The 21306-nt window shown below is 42.8% G+C and overlaps 1 protein-coding gene and 1 non-coding gene across 4 annotated transcripts in view; both read right to left on the bottom strand.

The window, feature by feature from the left end:
* PARVA (parvin alpha) overlaps positions 1 to 21306 on the bottom strand; it is a 167392-nt gene that overhangs the window by 46935 nt on the left and 99151 nt on the right. For all 3 annotated transcript variants that reach the window (XM_038569056.1, XM_038569054.1, XM_038569055.1), the window contains exons 2-4: positions 19206 to 19295; positions 19054 to 19124; positions 16693 to 16795 (exon numbers count right to left, since the gene is read on the bottom strand). In XM_038569056.1, coding sequence (XP_038424984.1) covers positions 16693 to 16795; positions 19054 to 19124; positions 19206 to 19295 — 264 coding nt within the window. The remainder of the gene's footprint in view (positions 1 to 16692; positions 16796 to 19053; positions 19125 to 19205; positions 19296 to 21306) is intronic.
* On the bottom strand, positions 13470 to 13576 carry LOC119865074. Its single transcript, XR_005375935.1, has one exon. It is a non-coding gene; the product is annotated as a U6 spliceosomal RNA (small nuclear RNA).

Here is a 21306-nt window from a genome sequence, read left to right as displayed (position 1 = left end):
AGGTAGCATTGGCAGAGTCTGCATCAGTTTTCTTGGGAGGGAACCTGCAACACAGTACTAAGGCAAGTGTGCCTGGGAAGGGTGGATCCGCTGAAGTGTGTGTGTGTTGCACGGCTTGGTGTAAGCACATTAGGTAGTGAGTGTAGATGTTATGCTGGTTCCTGTAGAGAGCTGTGTGTTTATGCTGAAGGGCAGGGGAAGTAAATGGTGGCTACTAGCTCCTTTGTTCCTGGAGGGATCTCTCTGTGATACCTGTCTTCCTGGGCCATGCTCTGAAATGAGTAAATAACTCTCCTTCCTGTGTGCCCTAGGCATTTTTCAAATTGCTGTATTTCCATGGGCTATTCATCTTGCTGTCTCTTTAAGGGCTGGGACTCTGCTTCCTAACGGCCTCCAGACTCTCCTGGAACAGAGCTTGCTGATTTTTAAAGTTCTAGGCTTTAAGTCTACTAGTAGTAAGAACTCATGAGATACAGCCCCCTTTGCCTTCAATGCCAAATATGGAGATTTGTCTTCCTATACGGGCTCTCTGGTGTGATAGTCTGTTTCTTCACACTCCTAGCTTCCTCCCAATTGCAGATGGCCACAGTATGTTTCACTCCCAAACTATGTCTCTGCTTGTCCTATTTTCTTTGATATGGGCTTTTCTCTACCTTTAATGGAGTTTCTTCTGCTAGTATTTGGGTCATCTTGGGTCCTCCTACACCATCACCACCTTCCCAGCCTCCTACTGTCTATGTTTTCTCTGAGGAGTTTTATGGTTTCAGGTCTCACATTTAGGGCTTTAATCTACCTTGAGTTTATTTTTGTGTATGATGTTAGAAAGCAGTCCAGTTTCATTCTTTTTCATGTAGTTGTCCAGTTTTCCCAGCACCATTTATTGAAAAGGCTGTCTTCTCCCCATTGCATATTCTTGCCTCCTTTGTCATAGATTAATTACATAAATGTGGGTTTATTTCTGGCTCCCTATTCTGTTGCATTGATCTATGTGTCCATTTTTGTGCCAATACCATTAGTTTTGATTTCTACAGCTTTTAAGTATCTCTTGAAATCTGGAATTATGATACCTCCAGCTTTGTTCTTTCTAAAGACTACTTTGGCAATTTGGGGTCTTTTGTGGTTCCACGCAAATTTTGGGATTTTCTCTTTCATTTTTGTGAAAAAATATTGTTGGTATTTCAATAGGGATTGCATTAAATATGTAGATTGCCATGGATAATATAAACATGTTAACAATATTAATTTTTCCAATCCGTGAGTGTGAAATATCTTTCCATTTGTTGTGCCATCTTCAGTTTCTTTCATCAGTGTCTTATCATTTTCAGAGTACAGGTGTTTCACCTCCTTGGTTAAGTTTATTCCCGGATATTTTATTCTCCTATGTGCAAGTGAAAATGGGATCATTTTCTTACTTTCTCTTTCTGCTACTTTGTTATCTGTTATTAGTGTATACACACTGTTATTAGAGTATACACACTCAACAGATTGCTGTGTATTGGTTTTGTATCCTGAAACTTTACTGAATTCATTTATTCTAGTAGTGAAGTCTTTAGGATTTTCTATGCACAATATCATGTCATTTGCAAATAGTGACATCTCTACTTCTTCCTTACCAACTTGGATGCCTTTTCTTTCTTCTCTGAGTGCTAAATGTCTAAAACTTCTGCTTCTATAGTGGTAAGAGTGGATATCCTTGTTTTGTTTCTTATTTTAAAGTTTTCAGTTTTTCACCATTGAGTATGATGTTAGCTGAAGTTTTTCACACATGAACTTTATTATGTTATGTTCCCTTTAAATCAATTTCTTGAGTTTTTTTTTTTTTTAATGAATGGATGTTGAATTTTGTCAGGTGCTTTTTCTGCTCCTATTGAGACGATTATATGGTTTTTAATTCTTCAGTTTAATGTTGTGTATTACATTGATTTATGGGTATTGACCCATCTTTGCATCCCTGGAATAACCCCATGTAGTTGTCATGATTGTCTTTTAATGTATTGCTGAATGTGGTTTGTTAATGTTCTGATGAGGTTGTTTGCACCTATGTTCATCAGGGATATTGGACTGAAGTTTTCTTTTTTTTTTTTGTGATGTCTTTGTTCGGTGTTGGTACCAGGGTGATGCTTTCCTTCCTCTTCTTTTTGGAATAATTTGAGGACAACAGGTATTAATTCTTCTTTAAATGTTTGGTAGAATACGCTTGTGAATTGTTCTGGTCCTGGCCTTTGTTGGGAATTTTGATTACCGGTTCAATTTCAGTACTAGAATTGGTCTGTTCAGATTTTCTGTCTCTTCCTCATTCAGTTTTAGAAGATTGTATGTTTCTAGGAATTCATCCATTTCTCCTAGGTTGTCCAATTTGTTGGCATATAATTTTTCATGGTATTTTATATTCCTTTGTATTTCTGTGGTGTTGTTACTTGTATCATTTTTTTTATTAACTTGGATCCTCTTTTTTTCTTGATGTGTCTGGCTAATGTTTTATCTATTTTGTCTTCTCAAAAAACCAGCTCTCGGTTTCATTGCTCTTTTCTATTTTTTTAGTCTATTTCATTTACTTCTCCTCTGATCTTTATTTCTTTCTACTAACGTTGGGCTTTGTTCTTTTTCTTTAGGTGTAAGGTTAAGTTGTTTCAGATTTTTCTTGTTTCTTGAGGTAGGCCTGTTTATTGTTATATTTCCCTCTTAGAACTTCTTCCACTGTGTTCCCAAAGATTTTGGATTGTTCTTTTTCCATTTTCATTTTTCTTCATGTATTTTTTTATCTCATTGACCCATTGGTTGTTTAGTAGCATACTGTTTAGCTTCCATGTGTTCGTGTTTTTTCCATTTTTTTCCTTGTGATTGATTTCTAGTTGCACACTGTTGAGGTCAGAAGAGATGCCATATATGGCAGCTTCAATCTTTTTAAATTATTGACACTTGTTGCCTAACATGTGATCTATCCTGGAGAATGTTCCATGTGCACTTGAAAAGAATGTGTATTTTGCTATTTTTGGATCAAATGGTTTGTATGTAACTGTTAAGTCCATCTGTCTAATATGTCATTCAAAGATACTGTTTCCTTTTTTTTTTTTTTTTAAGATTTATTTATTTATTTAGTTAGTTAGTTAGTTAGTTAGAGTAGGGAGAGGAAGAGGAAAGAATTCCAAGCAGATTCTGTGCTGAGGACAGAGACTGACTGGGGGCTCAATCTTATGACCCTGAGATCATGACTGGAGCTAAAAGTAAGACTTGGCTACTTAACTGATGAACTCCCAGATGCCCCGATATTATTACTTTATTGATTTCCTGCCTGAGTTATCTACTCATTGATGTAAGTGGAGTGTTAAAGTCTCCTACTATTATTATATCACTGTCAAGTTTGCCCTTTATTTCTGTTAATATTTGCTTTATGTATTAGGTGCTCCAAAATTGGGTGCATGGATATTTAAAGTTGTTATATCCTCTTGTTGGACTGATCCCTTTATCATTATATAATGCCCTTGTTTGTTTCTTAATAAAGTCTGTTTTTAAGTCTATTTTATCTGATGTTTAAATTGCTACTCTGGCTTCCCTCACCCCCTGCCATCTTTTCTCATTTGCATAAAATAGTTTTTTCCATCCTTTCACTTTTATTCCTTATGTGTCTTTAGTTCTAAAGTGAGTATCTTGTAGGCAGCATATAGATTGGTATTGTTTTGTTTTTAAGATTTTATTTATTTATTTGACAGAAACACAAATAGGCAGAGGGAGACAGAGAAGCAGGCTCCCAGCTGAGCAGGGAGCCTGATGGGGGGCTGAATCCTAGGACCCTGGGATTATGACCTGAATTGGAGGCAGATACTTAAGTGACTAAGCCACCCATGCACCCCAGGTCTTTCTTTTTTAAAATCCATCCTGCCATCCTATGTCTTTAATTGAAGCCTTTAGACCATTTATATCCAAAGTAATTGTTGAAAGTATGCACTAATTGCCAGTTTGCTAATTGTTTTCTGGTGGTTTATATAGTTTTTATCTGTTCCTTTCTTCTTTTGCTCTCTTTCCTTGTTTTTGATGACTTTATGTAGTGTTATGCTTTGCTTTCTATTTTTTCTGTATCTATGATAGGCTTCAAGTTATAATGAAGTTCATATATAACAATCTAAGTATACAACAATCTGTGTTAAGTTGATGGTCACTTAAGTTCAAACACATTCAAAAAGAACTGCTTTTATACATTCTCCTCTACATTTTATGTGTATGTTGTGACATTTACATCTTATTCATAATTTTCTTCTAATTATGGCCTTTTCTTCTCCACACAAACAAGTCCCTTTAGCTTTTGTTTGTCAGGACATCATATTATCTGTCCTTTAATTCTGTATGATCATCTTGGCAGGTAGAGTATTCTTGGTTGTAGGTGTTTTCTTTTCATCACTTTGAATATAGCATGCCACTCTTGGCCTGCACAGGTTCTGCTGAAAAACCAGCTGATAGCCTAATGGGGTTTCTCTTGTATGTAACAGTTTTCTTTTCTGTGGCTGCATTTATTCACTTTTAAAAAATATTTTATTTTTTTTTAAAGTAATCTTTACACCCAATGTGGGGCTTGAATTTACAATCCTGAAGTCAAGAGTCACATACTCCACCAACTGAGCCAGCCAGGTACCCTTCCCTTGTTGCTTTAAAAATTCTCTTTAATTATTATGTGTTGTGGTGTTGGTGTAAACCTCCTTGGATTCATCTTGTTTGGGGGTTTCTGTGCTTCCTGAACTTAAATGTCTTTCCTTACCCAGGTTAGGAATGTTTTCATTTATTTCTTAAAATAAGTTTTCTGTCCTTTTCTCCCTCTCTTTTCCTTCTGGGACCCCTATAATACAAATTGTATTGTGCTTGATGTTGACTAAGACCTCCCCTTTACGTACCCTCATTTACAATTTTTCTCTTTTTCCTCCTTCTTTCCTCCCTCTCTCCCTCCCTCCCGTTTTTCCTTTCTGCTAAGCTTGGGAGCTTTTTCCATGACAATGTCTGTTAGATTGCTGTCATTCTTCTGCATCTACAATCTGTTCATTCCCTCTAATGTATTTTTCATTTCAGTTATTCTTCAACTGATTTTTAAAAAATATTTTCTATTTCCTTGTTGAAGTTCTGAGTTCTTCCACTTTTCTCTATAGAGAAAGTCCCAGAAGCTTTCTTGCCATTTGGCAGGGCTCTAGGGCAGGTTCCTTTATATTCTAGTTGCCCTTTTAAATGCAGCCTTTTTTTTTTTCTATGCCCCAGGGCCGAGAAATCTGTTCCTGGTCACTTAGTACTGTCCCTCCCCAATGCAATTCACAGCATCTGTCATGTCTCTGTCTCTCTTGCCGTTTTCTATGTGGTCTATCTTTTGTTGTGCAGCTGTTCAGTCAGCCCTAAGTTCTTCAGTAGGAATTGCCCTATAAATAGGTATAGATTTGGTGTGCCTGTGGAATAGTTGAGGATTTTCCTAAGCTGACATCTTGGACCAGAATCTACCATCTCTGTTTTAAAGTCTATTTTGCCGATGTAAGTATTGCTTTTTTTGTTTCACTTCTATTTGCATGGAATATCTTTTTCCATCCTTTCATTTTATGTGTTCTTCGCTCTGAATTGAGTCTTTAGTAGGAAGCATATTAATGATCTTTTTAAAGATTTTATTTATTTATTTGAGAAAAAGAGAGAAAAGAGAGATAGGGTGGGAGTGGGGAGGAGAGGGAGAAGAGGGTTTCCCACTAAGCAGGGAGCCCGATGTGGAGCTTGATCCCCTTCAAGCCAAAGGCAGGTGCTTAACTGAGCCACCCAGGTGCCCAGATGGGTCTCATTTTTTAATCCGTTCCTCCACCTTATGTCTTGGACTGAAGCAGTTAGACCATTTACATTTGAAGTAGTTATTGATAGGTATGTACTTCTTGCCATTTTGTTAATTGTCTTCTGGTTATTTTTGTAGGTTCTCCGTTCCTTTCTTGTTCTCTTGTCATTGATGATTTTATTTAGTGTTATACTTGGATTCCTTTCTCCTTATCTTTTATCCAAGAGAGGTTCTGGTTTTTGGTTACCATGAGGTTCATATATATCATCCTAAGTATATAGCAGTCTATATTAAGGTGGTGGTCATTTAAGTTTCAATAGTTTCTAAAAGAACTTCATTTTTACTTCTTCCCCTCCAGGTTTGATGTATATGATGTCATATTTTACATCTTTTGAGTCCCTTGACTATTTTTTTTAAAAGGTATAATTGATTTTATAATTCTTGTGTTTTAATCATCATACCAGCTTTAAAGTGATTGCTCTCTTTAGTGTATGTTTGCTTTCAGCAGTCAAATTTTTTCTTTTCATATTTTTTGAAATTTCTAATTATGGCCTTTTCCTTTTAAGGAAGTCCTTTTAATGTTTACTGTAAGGCCAGCTTACTGGTGATGAATTCCTTTCACATCTGGAAAATTCTTTATCTCTCCTATTCTGAATGATAACCTTGCTGAATAGAGTATTCTTGGTTGTAGATTTTATTTTTTCATCAATTTGAATATAATATGCCACTTTCTTTGGGCCTGCAAAGTTTCTGCTGGAAAATTAGCTGATAGCCTTATGGGTTTTCCCTTGTGTGTAACTGTTCACTTTTCTCTTGCTGCTTTTAAGAATCTCTCTTTATCTTTTTGTCATTTTGATTACTATGTGTTTTGTTGTTGACCTCCTTGGGTGCATAATTTTTGGTGTTCTCTGTGTTTCCTGGACCTGGATATCTGTTTTTTGTCCCCAGTTAGGGAAGTTTCCAGCTATTATTTCTTGAAGTTAAGTTTTGCCTCGTATCTCTCTCTTCTCCTTTTGGAACCCCTATTATGCAAATGTTATTATTCTTGATAATGAAGCATTCTCTTAACATATCCTCATTCTCTACAATTCTTTTTTTCCTTTTATTGTTTATCTTGAGGGCTTTCTACTACTCTGTCTTCCAGATCACTGCTCCATTTTTCTGCATCCTCTACTGTATTGTTGATTCCCTCTATGGTGTTTTTCTTTTCAGTTATTATTCAGCTCTGCTTAGTTATTTTTCATATTTTCTCTCTCTTTTGTTTAAGTTCCCCATGATTTAATTCACTCATTTCTCAAGTCCAGTGAGTAAAGTTTAGTAGGACCACTACTTTAAACTCTTCATCAGGTAAATTGCTTATCTCCATTTTGTTTAGCTGTTTTTCTGGAATTTTTTGTCTTTTTCTTTTGTTTGGATCATATTCCTTTTACTCTGATTCTCTGTGTTTCTTACAATATATTAGGTAGGTCAGGTATGCCTCCTGGTCTTGAAAATAGCAGTCTTCTGTAGAATGCATCCTGTGGTGTCTAGTAGCACAATCCTTCTAGTCACCAGAAACAGGTACTCCACGAGTGTCCTCCATGTGTGCTACATATGCCCTCCTGTTGCGGTTTGGATGCAACTGCTGCAGGCACACTGATGAGCAACAATTGCCCCTGGCATGGCTGGCTGCAACTATAGTGCAACTATAGTGGGTGTGATGGTGGGTGGGACAAGCTCCCCCCTCCCCGGGGAAGGAGTCGCTCTAGAGAGACACTGGTACGATCTGGGGCTGCCCCATGGGTGTGGTAGGAGCTGCAAGGTTACAAGGTAGATGGAAAGTGTCAGAACTGGTTTCTACAAATGCCCAGCTAGCTAGGCTGAAGGGGAATAAGAAAAATGAGGCCTGCCAGCACCTCTATTTTCAGAGAAAGCTCTTGCAGATACCTACCTCACTTTGGCACATGTCCTAAAGTTATTAATAATTCTCCTTGATGTATATCCCAGGCACTTTTGAAACTTCTATTTCTGTGCTGGGTCTCAGGTCAAGTGATACAGTGTGCTGGCCCTTTATGAGCAGAGGCTTAGCTTCCTACCACCTGCCCCCACCCCACTCCCTGCCCTGAGAATTAAACCCCAATGATTTTCAAACTAGACATTATGGGGACTTCATGGTATAGGTCCCCAGGGCCAGAGGTGATAGATTTGAGGCTTGGTTTCCTTACTCCTCGGGGAGGACATCGAGTGCCTGTAATATCCCTCCTGTATGTGGGTCATCACTGTTCCAAGGGTTTTCCAAGGGTCCCTCCTGTGTCTCCTCCCCTCCTATCCTTCTCAATGTGGCCTTCTCTTGAAGCCTTTAGTTGTGGAGATCTGCTCTGCAAGTCTCAGGTCATTTCAGAGTGAGCTGTATTACATATTAGTTGTTTCTTCAATGTGTCTGTGGGACGATACAGGCTCAGGATTCTTCTACTCTGCCATCTTCCTCTCTCCTTCCCATCTTGGGGCTTTTTAAAAAATAATTAATTAATTAATTTATGAGAGAGAGAGAGAACGGCAGAGGGAGAAGCAGGCCCCATGCCAGAAGCCCAATGTAGGACTCGATCCCAGGACTCCCAGATCACACCCTGGGCCAAAGGCAGGCGCTAAACCGCGGAGCCACCCAGGGATCCCTCCATCTTGGGGCTTTTAAAGCCACATAAGTAGTGTGAATCCTACTCCTAAATCTGTGTGGGTACAGACATTTGATAAAGAATTATCAAGGGCAGACTTTGTTGTTGTTTCATGTATATCCAAGGTGGGACATTTATCCTTACTGACTCTCTATAGGACGAGACTTTCTAGTACGCCCACTGGAATTGTTGCCCTTCAGAGATGCTTGGCATTATTCAGGAATCTCTGATTCAACTTCATCTAGGCTTTTTCTCTTGACCCTGCATGTGTGACCTATTAAGCCTTAGGCTACAGGCCATTAGGAATTAATACTTATTTTACTAGATTTACACTTCCTTCATTCTGGCATCAGAAGAACTTCCTTCCCTTCTATATCAGTTTAAAAATATTTTTAAAGTCACCCAGATTTTTAAAACATGCCAAGAGGATCTGTCTTAACACCTAGTTAGCCAATGTTGAACACTAAAATCTATTTCCTTTTCTTATTACATTAAGTAGTATATCCGAAACATAATGGTAGTGAGAACCATCATCTCTGACTTGTCCCTAATACCATGTCTTTGATATTTCACTATTTAATATATTCATTGTTTTCACCATCATATCTAGGTAGTTCCCTTTTCTTATGGGTTTATGTGGGATAGCTGTTGAAATGTATCAAGTATTATTTGACATCTGATAGGTTACTTCACATCTGTTACTGAAATTTATATATAAAACCCTTGTATTTTTTTAAAATAGGGTTGATAATATATAAACATGGAAAAAATTCAAGCTGTGAAAATTACTAAGTCCCTTCTTCCCATTGTAGTTCCAGATTCCCTGGTTCCATTCTATAGAATTAATTGTGACTATTACCCTAAGATGTTCTCTACAAACTCAAGCATTAGAGGTGTCCCTCAACTCCCACACACAGTGACATACCATATGTACAGCTCTGCACTTCCACTTCATAAGAAATTTGAGAGAGCTTCTCTATTACTTATAAATAAAAAAATAAGAAGATCCTTTCTATCCTGGCCTCAAGCTGGGTGACCAGCTTGAGGCCAGAAAAATGCCTCCTCCAGTTTAAGAATAGCAGTATGCATTACCTGCAAGTGTTCTAGAATCAATGACTGTTAGAGCAGGAAGACCTTAGAGCGTGCTGTCCAAAAGAACTTACTGCTATGACAGAGATATTCATTTCTGCACTCTCTGAATGTAGTCACTAGACACACACAAGTGGCTATCAAGCATTTGAAGTATAGCTGGTGTGACTAAGTACATACGTTTTTACTTTTGATTACTTTTAATAGCTACACGTGGCTAGTGGTACTGTATTAGCTCAGCTGTGAGGTTGTAGAGGCCATCATCCTGGTTTTACAGAAGAGTGACCTGAGCTGCAGAGAAATGTTGTAGTGGTAGAGCCAAGGTTGGAACTTAGTCTCCTGTCCTTCTCTTCATTCCTCTCTCAGTTTTCGCAGTTTCTACTTCAGCCTACTTACTGTTGGGTGTGGGGAAGTGACTGTCAAAACCAATATGATCAAACCCTTCAAGATGTTGCTCTCCCTGGGATTCATGGGGCCATCCCCATTCAACATCCACCAGTTTCCTTTAGTTGCTTATTCCTTGTATCGCTAGGTTTTCTGGAAGCTTTTCCCCATCTATACAGCTCCCCCTCTAGTTTGACATCATCATTACAAGGAGATGCTGTGCTGGTACTTCCTCTACTGCTTCTAGATCATCTTCAAAAGCCCCATTTCTGATCATGTCACTTGGCTCACAGGCCATCAGCAGTTACTACTGCCTACCCACCCAATGTAGTCTAAACTTCTTTGTTCAAGGTTCTCTATAATGCAGGCTCTTTCTCTTTCTCTAAATAAAAATTTTCATTTTAGAATGGTTTTTAGACTTATAGAAAAGCTAAAAACTATAGTTCAGACAGTTCCTTCATATTCTGAATCCAGTTTCACCCACTGTTAACAACTACTAAATTGACATTGGTACATGAATATTAACTCCATACTTTGGGTTTCACTAGTTTTCCCCTAATGTCCTTTTTCTCTTCACACCTACTCATCACTGTCACCTTTAGCATCCTCTATTCTGTTATAGGTTTTCAGACTTTCCTTGCTCTTCATGACCTTGACAGTTTTGAGGAGCACTGAGTTCTTCCTATATTTTTCTCAGTGTTAGACTGAGGTTATGGGTTGGGGAGGAAGACCACAGAAGTGAAGTGCTCTTTTCATTGTATCGTATCAAGGGTACATGCTATCAATGTGATTTATCATTGGTGATGTTAACTTTGATCACCTGGTCAAAGCAGGGTCTGTACCTTGTTTCTCTACTGCAGAGCTACTTGCCTTCCCCAGCTCCATACCATAATCATGGAAGCCAGTCACTAAAATGCAAACCACTCAAACTTTTACTTCTTTGAGGGGGTTGTAAATACGTGAATAATTTACAATTATTCAGTGGGAAAGAGTTGTCCCTTTTCTCTCATTTATTTAGCTATTTATATCAACATGAGCTTAGGGATATTGATTTTACACTTTGGACTATAACCCAATATTACTGTCATTCATTTATGTGCTCAAATTCTTCCACCATTAGCCAATGGGGCTGCTTTAGGTTGATCTTGAATACTTTCCCCACAGATACATATACTTTCTCAGACCCTCTTTTTGGCACAGCAAAATGCTCCAGTCCGAGAGTTTGCCAATTCTCCAAATACCCTGGTTTCTATTATTGGAGACTGGTATAAGAAATCAAGGTCCAGGTGCTGGGTCTCATCTGTGTTAGCCACACGTCCTGCACAACTAATCTTGATGATCACCTTCCCATGCCCTCATTGTCTGCACAACATTCTGCCTCCATGGAAGTCAAGGGTGTACCAGCAGCTTTTTGTGCTAAAGTGTTCTTTTCCCTCTACACCTGGTTGAAATTCTCCTTCCACAAGGCTACATTCAAAATGTCCCCTCTTTGAAGGTACCTTTCCTAAACTACTTGATATCCCACAGCCCTTTGTGCCCCTAGGCCATGAGTTACAGGGAGGCCCTGTGTTACAATGTATGTTACCCTGCAACATGTTTACTTTTATATCCCTTAAACTCAGCAGTTAGCATGTAGCAAATGAAATGGTTGTTGCTTAATGAATATTAATTGACAAGAGTAAGGTCGGTGTAAGACGTACTCTCTAGGGTCTATCAGGGACAAAGACAAACACACACCCTAAAATTAAAAAACAAAACAAAACAAAACCAACAAACCCTCCTCCAGAATCTTTATGCCCAGGGGACCTTTCTCTGTCACATGCTTGAAAAAAATACCCTGTTTCGGGCATATGCAATTGTGAAAACCAGAGGGAAGAGCCTTATGACTTTCATCCCTCTACACAGGGGAGCACATGTTTAAAGATAAGAATCAGTAAAATAAAACATACCCTAAGGAAACTCACAGAGCTATCCTAAGTCAGGAAAGGTTATGTTCCCATGAAATGATTATCTAGTGTAGGCATTTTTCTAGAATCCTTCCTCTCCTGCCTCTCTCAGTCCTGTCTATTGCCTAGGTGTTGGGGATGCAAATACAGCAAGATTTTGTCCTGAGGTGTGGAGAGGGCTGGAGCTGTTGGTGTGAGAGATGTGAGAGGGTGGGGGTAGCATCAGAAAGAGGCAGGCCCGGATGGCCAGCATCTGCGTCTTCCCTGGTAGCAACACCAAAGGTACAGAGAAACAGCCAGGCTCATGAGGAGCAGCCCCTAAGGCAGAACACGTACCCTCTTATCTTCTGGATGATGTGGATGGCCCTTCCCAGACCTCCCTGGCTCACCTGAATGGTGCCCAGCACACTGTTAGTTTCTATCTCCGGCCCTATCTCCGTATGTCTCCTATTGGTTCTGCTTCTCTAGAACGCTGACTAATATACAATACAAAGTATAAAATAGGGTTGATAATTTCAATCATTTATTTAAATTTAAGGGAAAGCAAGATATTTGCATAATCTTAAATGATCTCCCTTGCCCCTCAATACATGGATTACTAAGAAAAATAGTGACTTCACAGTGAAGAAATCTGATAGGCCCCACCTTAACCAAGTGATCAGGGTTAACTTACCAGTAATAAGACCCGCTAACATCATGTACTCCCTGATAAGATACACTGAGGACCCGTCACTTCTGTGGCCTTCATCTAATCATCAGAAAACATCAGACAAACCCAAGTTGGGAGCCATTCTACAAAATAATCAGCCCTTTTTCAAAAGTGTCAAGGTCATGAAAGACGAGAAAGACAAAGACTGTCACAGGTTGGAGGGGACCTGACAACTGAATACAACATGGGATCCTGCATTAGATTCAAGAGCTGAAAAGGGACGTGAATGTAAAAAACTGGCGAAATCCAAATAAATTCTGTAACTTAGTTAAGTATCGCGCTAAGGTTGATTTCTTAGTTTTGTCCTCGTACTGTGGTCAGGTAAGACGTTAGCATTAGAGGGAACTGGGCTGGGGGGTCAGGAACTCTGTACTCTCTCTGAACCTCTAAGTCCAAAATTAGTTCAAATGAAAGTTAAAATCCCATTCACAAATGGCCTATTTAATATTAAGATAAATAGTAAACTCTAAAGAGGATCTGGAAGCTCTTAGAGGTCTACCAAAGGCAGGAAGCGGCACACCACAGAGAAAAGGATTTTTGGAGCCAGAGAAGCTAAGGTGGCAGCAGTGGGACTGGAAGATGGTGGAGAAAGCTCCAGCAACCTAGCACGTAGGAAGCCAGTTCATTCATTCATTCTTTCTTTTTTTTTCTTTCTTTCGAGCAAAATGGTGGTTTTATCAAAGCACAGGGACAGGACCTGTGGGCAGAAAGAGCTGCTGCCCTGGCCCTGCCCCTGTGATTAGATAATGCACAGTTGGGGGAGGTAAGCAAAAACAGAGATTTCAAAAGGATTTTCATATGCTAAGGAAGACCTATAAGATACTGGAGGTCTTGTCACTGTCAAGTTAAAGATTGCTTTTCCCTCTAGCAAGGCATTAACATCAAGACAATTGGAAACTTCCTGAAAAAATATGGAGCGCTTCATGAATTTGCGTGTCATCCTTGCACAGGGGCCATGCTAATCTTCTCCGTATAGTTCCAATTTTAGTATGTGTGCTGCTGAAGGGAGCTCGAGCCAGTACTTTCTAAGTGCTTTACACATACTACCTGGTTGAGAAATGGGATGTTTGACACATTACATATGGGAATATGGTGGTCATAATTTGGGACAGACTATGAGGGATGAAAGAGAAGGCGCAAGAGAGGATGACTCCCAGGTTTCTAATCGGAGCAACGGCAGTGTGGTTGTGACACCATGCGTGGCTATGGAAAGCAGAATGTCTTTTGGTGAGGAGGGGGATGATAAGCAGCTTTTGGGATGGTTCCAAGGTGCCTGTGTGACACCCAGGTGGGTATGCCTAGAAAGCAGATCACCTTACAGGGGCACCTGGATGGCTCAGGCGGTTAAGTGTCTGCCTTCAGCTCAGGTCATGATCTCAGGGTCCTGGGATCGAGCCCCACATTGGGCTCCCTGCTGAGCAGGGAGCCTGCTCCTCCCACCTCCCTCTGCCTGCTGCTCCCCCTGCTTGTGCTGTCAAATAGATATTAAAAAGAAAAGATGTTATACCTTCAGAGAGTGATTATCAGAGAGGTGATGGCTGAAATGGAGAAGGAGGTGAAACACCCAGGAAGAGGATGTGAGAAAATAAGAGAAGGGGCCACCATTACACAGAGAAGAAAGGCAGATGAAATCGGGGAAGCGGGGTGTGTCAGAGGCAGAAGGGAACTGGGCATGAGATCCCAGGAACCTCCTGCCCTGGGGAAGGGGGGCCAGATGTTCAGTAGTGTCGGATGCCACAGCACAGGACGTCACCAGAATAGACATGATGACCTCAGAAGGGAAAGCCGGTGGAGGTGTGGGGTGGTACCCAGCTTGTACCTCAGCGGGGAATGATAAATGGTGGGGAAGCAGATACAGGGCCAAATATTCTTTTGAGAAACTTTGCTGGGAAAGAGGAAGATAGCAAAACAGCCAGAGGGGGAGTTGAGGTTAGAGGGTCCCCAAACTATCTCCAGACTGACTCTTCCCAGGAGCTACTGAGGCATATTTTTACCAGTAAACCGGTTCTCTCCAGCTGGCTAGCCTGCCTATATAGCTTTTTAATATGTGTGCCCAGCCATCGACCTACAAAGGGTCTAAACTTAGGTTGACAAAAAGCATCATCACCTTTTCAACAGGAAGGCTGGGATCTGAAATAATCGAATGTGACTGCTCTGTGCCTGACTTGGGGCCACACGGACGCGATGTTGGGCGGTTCTGGAACCATTCACAGCAGCGAGATTACCTCATGACCATGTTCCATCACTCCATGGCCACGTTCCACCCTTGCCTTGAAAGCCCCACACAGAGCATCTCAAGACACTTTCAGATCCCAACCAGAAATCTGCGGGGGGAGTTAAAAGCCGCAGTCGCAGAAGGAGATGCTCAGTTGAGGCTCATGGCTTTTCCACACGGACACGTGCCAAAGCCTTTTCCTCTCTGTGTTCAATTGTGTTTACAAGCCTTTAAATATTAAACACCCACTAATATTGATGTTTGGGTACCAAATCAGTTTAGCTTCCTGGAAATTACTAGAATTTATATCATTCGTTCATTTAATACACATTGATTAAGTGCCAGGCAATATGTGCAGGCAAACTGGAGAAGCCTGGATAAATGAGTATGAGGTGGTGTTCCTGCCCTCGAGAAACCCACAGACATTTACCTAATAACACAACAAGGGTATTCACAAAAATAATAAAGTCAGGGCACCTGGGTGGCTCAGTGGTTGAGCATCTGCCTTTGGCTCAGAGCGTGATCCTGGGGTCCTGGGATCGAGTCCTGCATCAGGCTCCCCACAGGGAGCCTACTTCTCCCTCTGCCTGTGTCTCTGCATCTCTCACTCTGTCTCTCATGAATGAATGAATAAAATCTTTAAAAAAATAAAGCTAGTACTAATGAAAATGATGAAAGATATTGATGGGACACTCACTGTGTGTCAGGCACGATACTCAGCACCTTACATTACAAAAACCACACGTGTGAAGGTGTCTGGATCTGAGGTTGAGAAGACAGCTGGTAGTGGCTGTGGATATGTCTGAATGTGGTGCCATGGGGCCTGCCTGGGTCCCCCTAGTAGGGGAGGGCAAGAACTGGCAAGACTAGACTTGAGTCTGGAGGAGGCTCCTCTGCTGGTGCCGTGCGAGTGGGCTGGGGCCAGTGAGAGGGGAGGCACAGAGGTGAGGTCGGAAGCTGTTTCAGTAGTGCCAACAAGGGAAGGTGGCAGGGAGACAATGGGTGCAAGAAGAAATGCACCCTGGAGGCCTCCCACCTCTCTGGAAGTGGCAAGAAAGAGGGAGAAGGGGTTCTATTAACTCAGAGGTCAAGGAGTATCTTGGGAAAAGTAGATGAGCTTTGTGTGAGGTGCACACAGCTGAGTGGACAGCTAGGAATGAAAGTCTAGAATCTGGAGCAGAGGTTTGGGACAAGAGAGAAAATGGGGAGCAGTTGAGGAAAGTCCAAACTAATTCAGGCTGAACTTGGCCTTTCAACACCGAGATCACCCCTGAATTCGCCTTTCTTTCCCCGGAGGCCTTATATTTTTCATGGGAACACTGTGAATGGACACACACCTTCCCAGACATAACACATCTAGACATGCAGAGGCCGAACATCACAGAGGCACAGGCTCCCACATACTTGCACCTGACCTAGAGAGGGTACACAGAGGAACCCATACACACAGGTCCATGGATCACAGAAGTACACATCCATGCACACAAACACACACTCATATAGACACACACACACACCCACAGGTGACAGAGGTATACAAACATATACTTACACACACACACACACACACACGTAAATATACCTACAGAGGCCACAAATACACAACTTTCTGGAGAGGGTAAGGCATGTTTTCCAGTATTCACTGGAATCTTCATCTCCCCAGCTGATGGCCTTCGACTGCTAGGAGCAACAGCCCCATGTGGTCATTGAACTCCCTCTTGCCATTCATTCGTGTAAAACAGATTCCAGAAGGACACCTCTACGCCCCACTGGTCTGTATCCCACACTCTACACATCTACAGTCCACTGCACACGAGCTGCTGTAAACTGAGAACAAGCCCCTAACTAGGAGTCGGTGAGCCATCCACCTGCAGATCAAAGATCTCCACCGCAACACTCAACCCCCTTCTCACCAAAGAGCTTCTGCAGGACTTGTCCGTCATATAAATCTTCAGCCAGGTCTTTGACAATGATTCTTTCTCCGACAAGCACGTCATTAATCCAGTCAATTAATACCTACCGGGGAGAGAGATCGAATAAGAGAAAAGTCATTCGTATTTTCCTATAGATTAGCTTTCTTATCCTGGACAGTTAAAATCTAAATGAGCTTCCGATTTGGAAAGCAGAACTGGCCCCTGTGATTCAGTATGTGGTCACAACATGGTGTGAGCCCTGGGGACCCTGTTCTTTTTCTGGTGCAAGAGCTTCCAGTGCTGGTGACACCTGTTAACAGTGTCTCTGTTAATATCTTGTGGCCCCTTACCATCCCTTACCCCAATGGCAAGCTACATTCACGTGGTGTTTGGGGGTAAGGGATGTACCAGGCAATGGTATGGAGTTCTATAAACTGGGGTTAGTTACCCACTAACTGATTTGTGTAGCTCTGTCATCTAGGAGCCTCTGTGCATGTACCTCCACAATCTATGAATCTAAGGCAGGCCAGTTTCTGCTCTGAGCCTCTGATTGCCCACCTCCAAAATGGAGGAGGAAGATACTTCCCAGTTCAGATAGCAGAAAAGAATTACATATGGCAAAGGCCAAAAGATTGGTGGAGGTACATCTTACGAATGAATAAAGCTCTCCCTCATTATGACACTCGGCCAGGTGGTTACTGTCACCCCCATGCTCAGGAGGGGAGATCACACACAGAAGTGAACATATTTGCCAAGGTCACATCGTGGATCATGGACAGACACAGGAACCGAACTCTCCATCCCCCTCTAAGGGACTGATCTCCTGGCCCCAAGCTACCTCTCCGTGGGGCCAGTGTGGTCTCCTCTCTCGTGTCTCTCTTAGCGGCTGCCATTACCTGAGCACCCTCTGCACCAAGCACCGAGCGGAGCCATTCCATGGGGCATCTCGTAGAGTTAATCTGCACAATACCTCTGAGAGGGACAGATCATTTGCTTCATTTTTTCAGATAAGGAAACTGTAGCTGGTCCAAGTCCATTGCTCTCTGTTTTAAATTTTTTCAGCTCATTTGCTTATTATATTATTTATATACAGTAAAATTAACTGATATTAAAGCTATGGTTTGGTGAGTTTTGGTCATTTATGTAACCACCACAACCAAGATACAGAGCAATTTCCTCAGCATAAGAAGGTTCCTCTGGGATCTTTGGGCTCTGTCCCCTCCCCTGAGGACAGGCCTCAGGCAACTACCCACAATTTTGGAGTAGTTGCCTGAGGAGTCACACGGAACATCACCCTTTGCATTTGACTCCTTTGAGTATAAACAGATTCCCTTTATAACAGGGGCAGTAGCTGGGCTGGGTTCCCACACCTGGGTAGAGCCTGGGGCCTTCACAGTACATTGTTCTACATTGTTCTACTGTCCATAGGATCTTCCCTCCTTACCCTTCTCTCCTTCCCTCCCTCCAGCCAGCCATTTCCATCTATCCCCACCCATCCAGCATTTAGGAATAGCTGCTCCATGTCACATTCTGTGCTGGATCCTGGGGGTACAATGATGCAAAAAGAGTCTCCTGAGCACCTCACCATTTAGTGAAGGAGATAGAAGGGTTTGAGTAGTGGTGACCAGTCATCAGACTCTAATAGGGACAGCTAGAGAGGCAGCTAGAGCATGAGACCCCAAATACCACCACCCTCAGGAGCATGGGCCTCAACCTTCAGTTGGTAGGAATCTATACACAGGGTTTGAGTAGGAAAATGATGGATCCGGTTCACATTTTGAATGAACCACTCTGGCATCCAGTGCCTTTCTGTCTTTTGAGGGCAGCTTGGAGAAGCTGAAGAAGAAAAACAGAGGATGAGGAATCCAAAGGGGGATGGCATGGACATTTTGCAGGGGATGAGTACCCGCCAGCCCCTGTGGCAGGCACAACGTACACTACTTCATTTAATCTCATCTACTTCTGCTTGAATTCCATCTCCTCTCCTCAGCTGTGACCAAACACAAACCACTGGCTTTTCTAAGACTCATTTGCCTCATGGGTAAGTGGGGAGGATATGCAGTCCCACTTGCAGGATGCCTTCGAGGGTCCCTGAGAAAAGCAGTGGGAAGACTGTATGAACTCTAAGATCCTGGCACGTGTGAGCTCATCTCATCTGTGCTAACTTCTCCGGCGCTTGTGACCAACACCATTTGTGGGGCAGCGCCCATGTCCCATCTTTGCTAAATTTGAGTTGTCCACCTGCGGGACCATGACTGCCCAGGACTCCCAGTTCACTCGGCAGTGGCTTCGGTGCAGGCCGCCCAGAGCAGGGGCTCTACAGATGCTGGTTGAGCCTGGGGCAGGCTAATTTCTTCTTACCTTCATCAGTTCTTGCAGTTTGGGGTCACTGCGGGAGTTTGGGTCCACCATCGTCCGCACTTCATTCTCCTCTTTAAAAGAAAAAGGCAGTCAGTGGGGGTGGCTCTGCTGGAAGGCATGAGGGTAACCCAGAGAACAAGAGACCCAGTTACCCAGCATGGTGTCCTCCGGGTCCAGCTCGAAGGGGATCGGGCTGAGGGGCAGGTTGATGGCGTTCATGCCTTCCTCCTGAAGCTCTGATACTGCAGGGAGAACAGAGGCAGGGTCACACTGTGCCCATGGATGACAAGCGTGTTGGAGATTGCCATTCCTGAAACCACTGAGGTTACGTGTGACAGCTGTTACTCAGCCTGCAGGAGATTCCCTGCCTCTCCCCGTGAAGAGGACCGAGCAGGCCCCTTCATGGCCCCTCTTCCAACTATCACCTCACTCTCTTTTCTGGGGGACACAGAGGGGCCGCTGCTTGTTCCCAGACAGGAGCTCAGGATAAACACAAGTGAGGTGGGCACTGCCCTCTCAGATCCCTGCCTGCCCCTCCCCTTCCAGGGCTTGCTGTCCGGTGCACGTTGGGTGCCCAGTAACCCCTGGGGTGAACAAGGTCACCAAAGCCAAGGCTACATTTCCATTGTAAGCCATTGCCATCCTTGGAGCAACCCTCCTCCGCCTTCTCTCCTTGTTTGGCTTCCCTGAGTATTTTTCTGATGAGGATAATCTCTTCTCACTCCACCCTACCCCAGCCTGCTGTTCTCGAGAATGCCTCAATCCAGCCTCTTTCTGGGCTCCGGTCCTGTCCTTCAGCCCTAATGAGTTGGGGGCCTCCCCTCGCAAGTCCACTTCCTCAACTGAACGTCAAGAGCTCCACTGGCTGGCCAGCGAGTCCTTTCACTGTTTTCAAATCCTAGAAATCTACAATTCCACTTTCCTCAAAGAAAAAAACAGAAAGAGGTCAATGGCCACTAAAGACTTCCAGCCTGCTCCCCTCTATGTGTCCCCTCCCGCCCCCCGGAAATGAAGCCTTAGCGAAAAACAAATCCCTACCACAAAACCACTGTGTGACGGGCACTTGCTGGGCACTGACCTTGGATCACCTCCCTCTAAAATCAGTGACTGAAATCTCCTCACCTCCATTCACTTCCAGTTTGGATAATTACTTTTCACCAATTAAGCACAGAAAGACCATTTTCTCTGAAGGCACTGGTCACCAAGGGCTCTCAAAGAGCTAATATGGCAGCAGCCATCAACCTTAATAGAAGCAATGTCCCATCTTTCCAATTTTATTTATTTATTTTTTTATGGACTCTGGCCTCCTCGACTGCCAGCATATACTTGCAAGAACTCTTGAGCCCAAGGCAGCCACTTACAAAGAGTCCTTTCATATTAGCAAACTCACTGATGTTTGCAGTTGGACTGGGAACGAGATTGCCTAACAAAGAGAGTGAAACACACTCTACCCTAAAGAGACACAACTTGCATTATGAAGCTGGTATTTAGTCCCGTCGCTGTGGGCTCTTGACATTCACATGGGATATCAGCCAGTCACGGTCTTGAATCTGCAAATTCACAGACACCCACCACTCTCTGCCATTCTCCCCATGAAGCACGGCTGAAAAATAAAAGCCACACCTTCAAGGCTGAAATGATTCTAATAAGCAGAGGGTCGCATTTGCTTTCTAGTGGAAAACAATGGACTCCTGTGGTTGCATTAGACTCCTACAATTTCTTCCACGATTCCTCTTCAGACTAGCAGTCTGCTTTCTTTTCCAGGCTGTTTCTCCCAAAGCGGCAAGATTTCCACCCCAGAACAAGCACTGCTGTGCAAGCACTGGGCAGTGGAGGTATGTCATGCTTAAATGGGGGTGCGAGGCTGGGTGTACTGGCTGGTAAAGATGCCAGCTCCTGCCCAGAACCTTCTCTACTGACAGTCCACCTCCGGTCTGCACTATCAGTACAGTAGCCTCCAGCCGCATGAGGCTATGCACATTTAAATGAATTAAAAATTCGGTTTCTCTGTTGTACCAACCACACTGCAAGTGTTCACTGACCCACAGGTGGCTCGTGGCTACCATGCCAGACACCACAGATGTAATGCTGTCCATCATTACCAGAAATTCAATTGGATGGTGTTGTCCTGGTTGAGTCCATATACCCAAAGGCTGATGATGTCCACATTTAAATCTCTAGACTCGGCCTGACCCCAAGCTCCAGGCTTACCTGATGTCTCCTTGTTTGTCCATTATAGAGACCTCAAATGTA

This window comes from Canis lupus, chromosome 21, assembly GCF_011100685.1.
Source record: "Canis lupus familiaris isolate Mischka breed German Shepherd chromosome 21, alternate assembly UU_Cfam_GSD_1.0, whole genome shotgun sequence".
Taxonomy (NCBI): Eukaryota; Metazoa; Chordata; class Mammalia; order Carnivora; family Canidae; genus Canis; species Canis lupus.
This window is presented reverse-complemented; position numbering and strand designations above follow the sequence as displayed.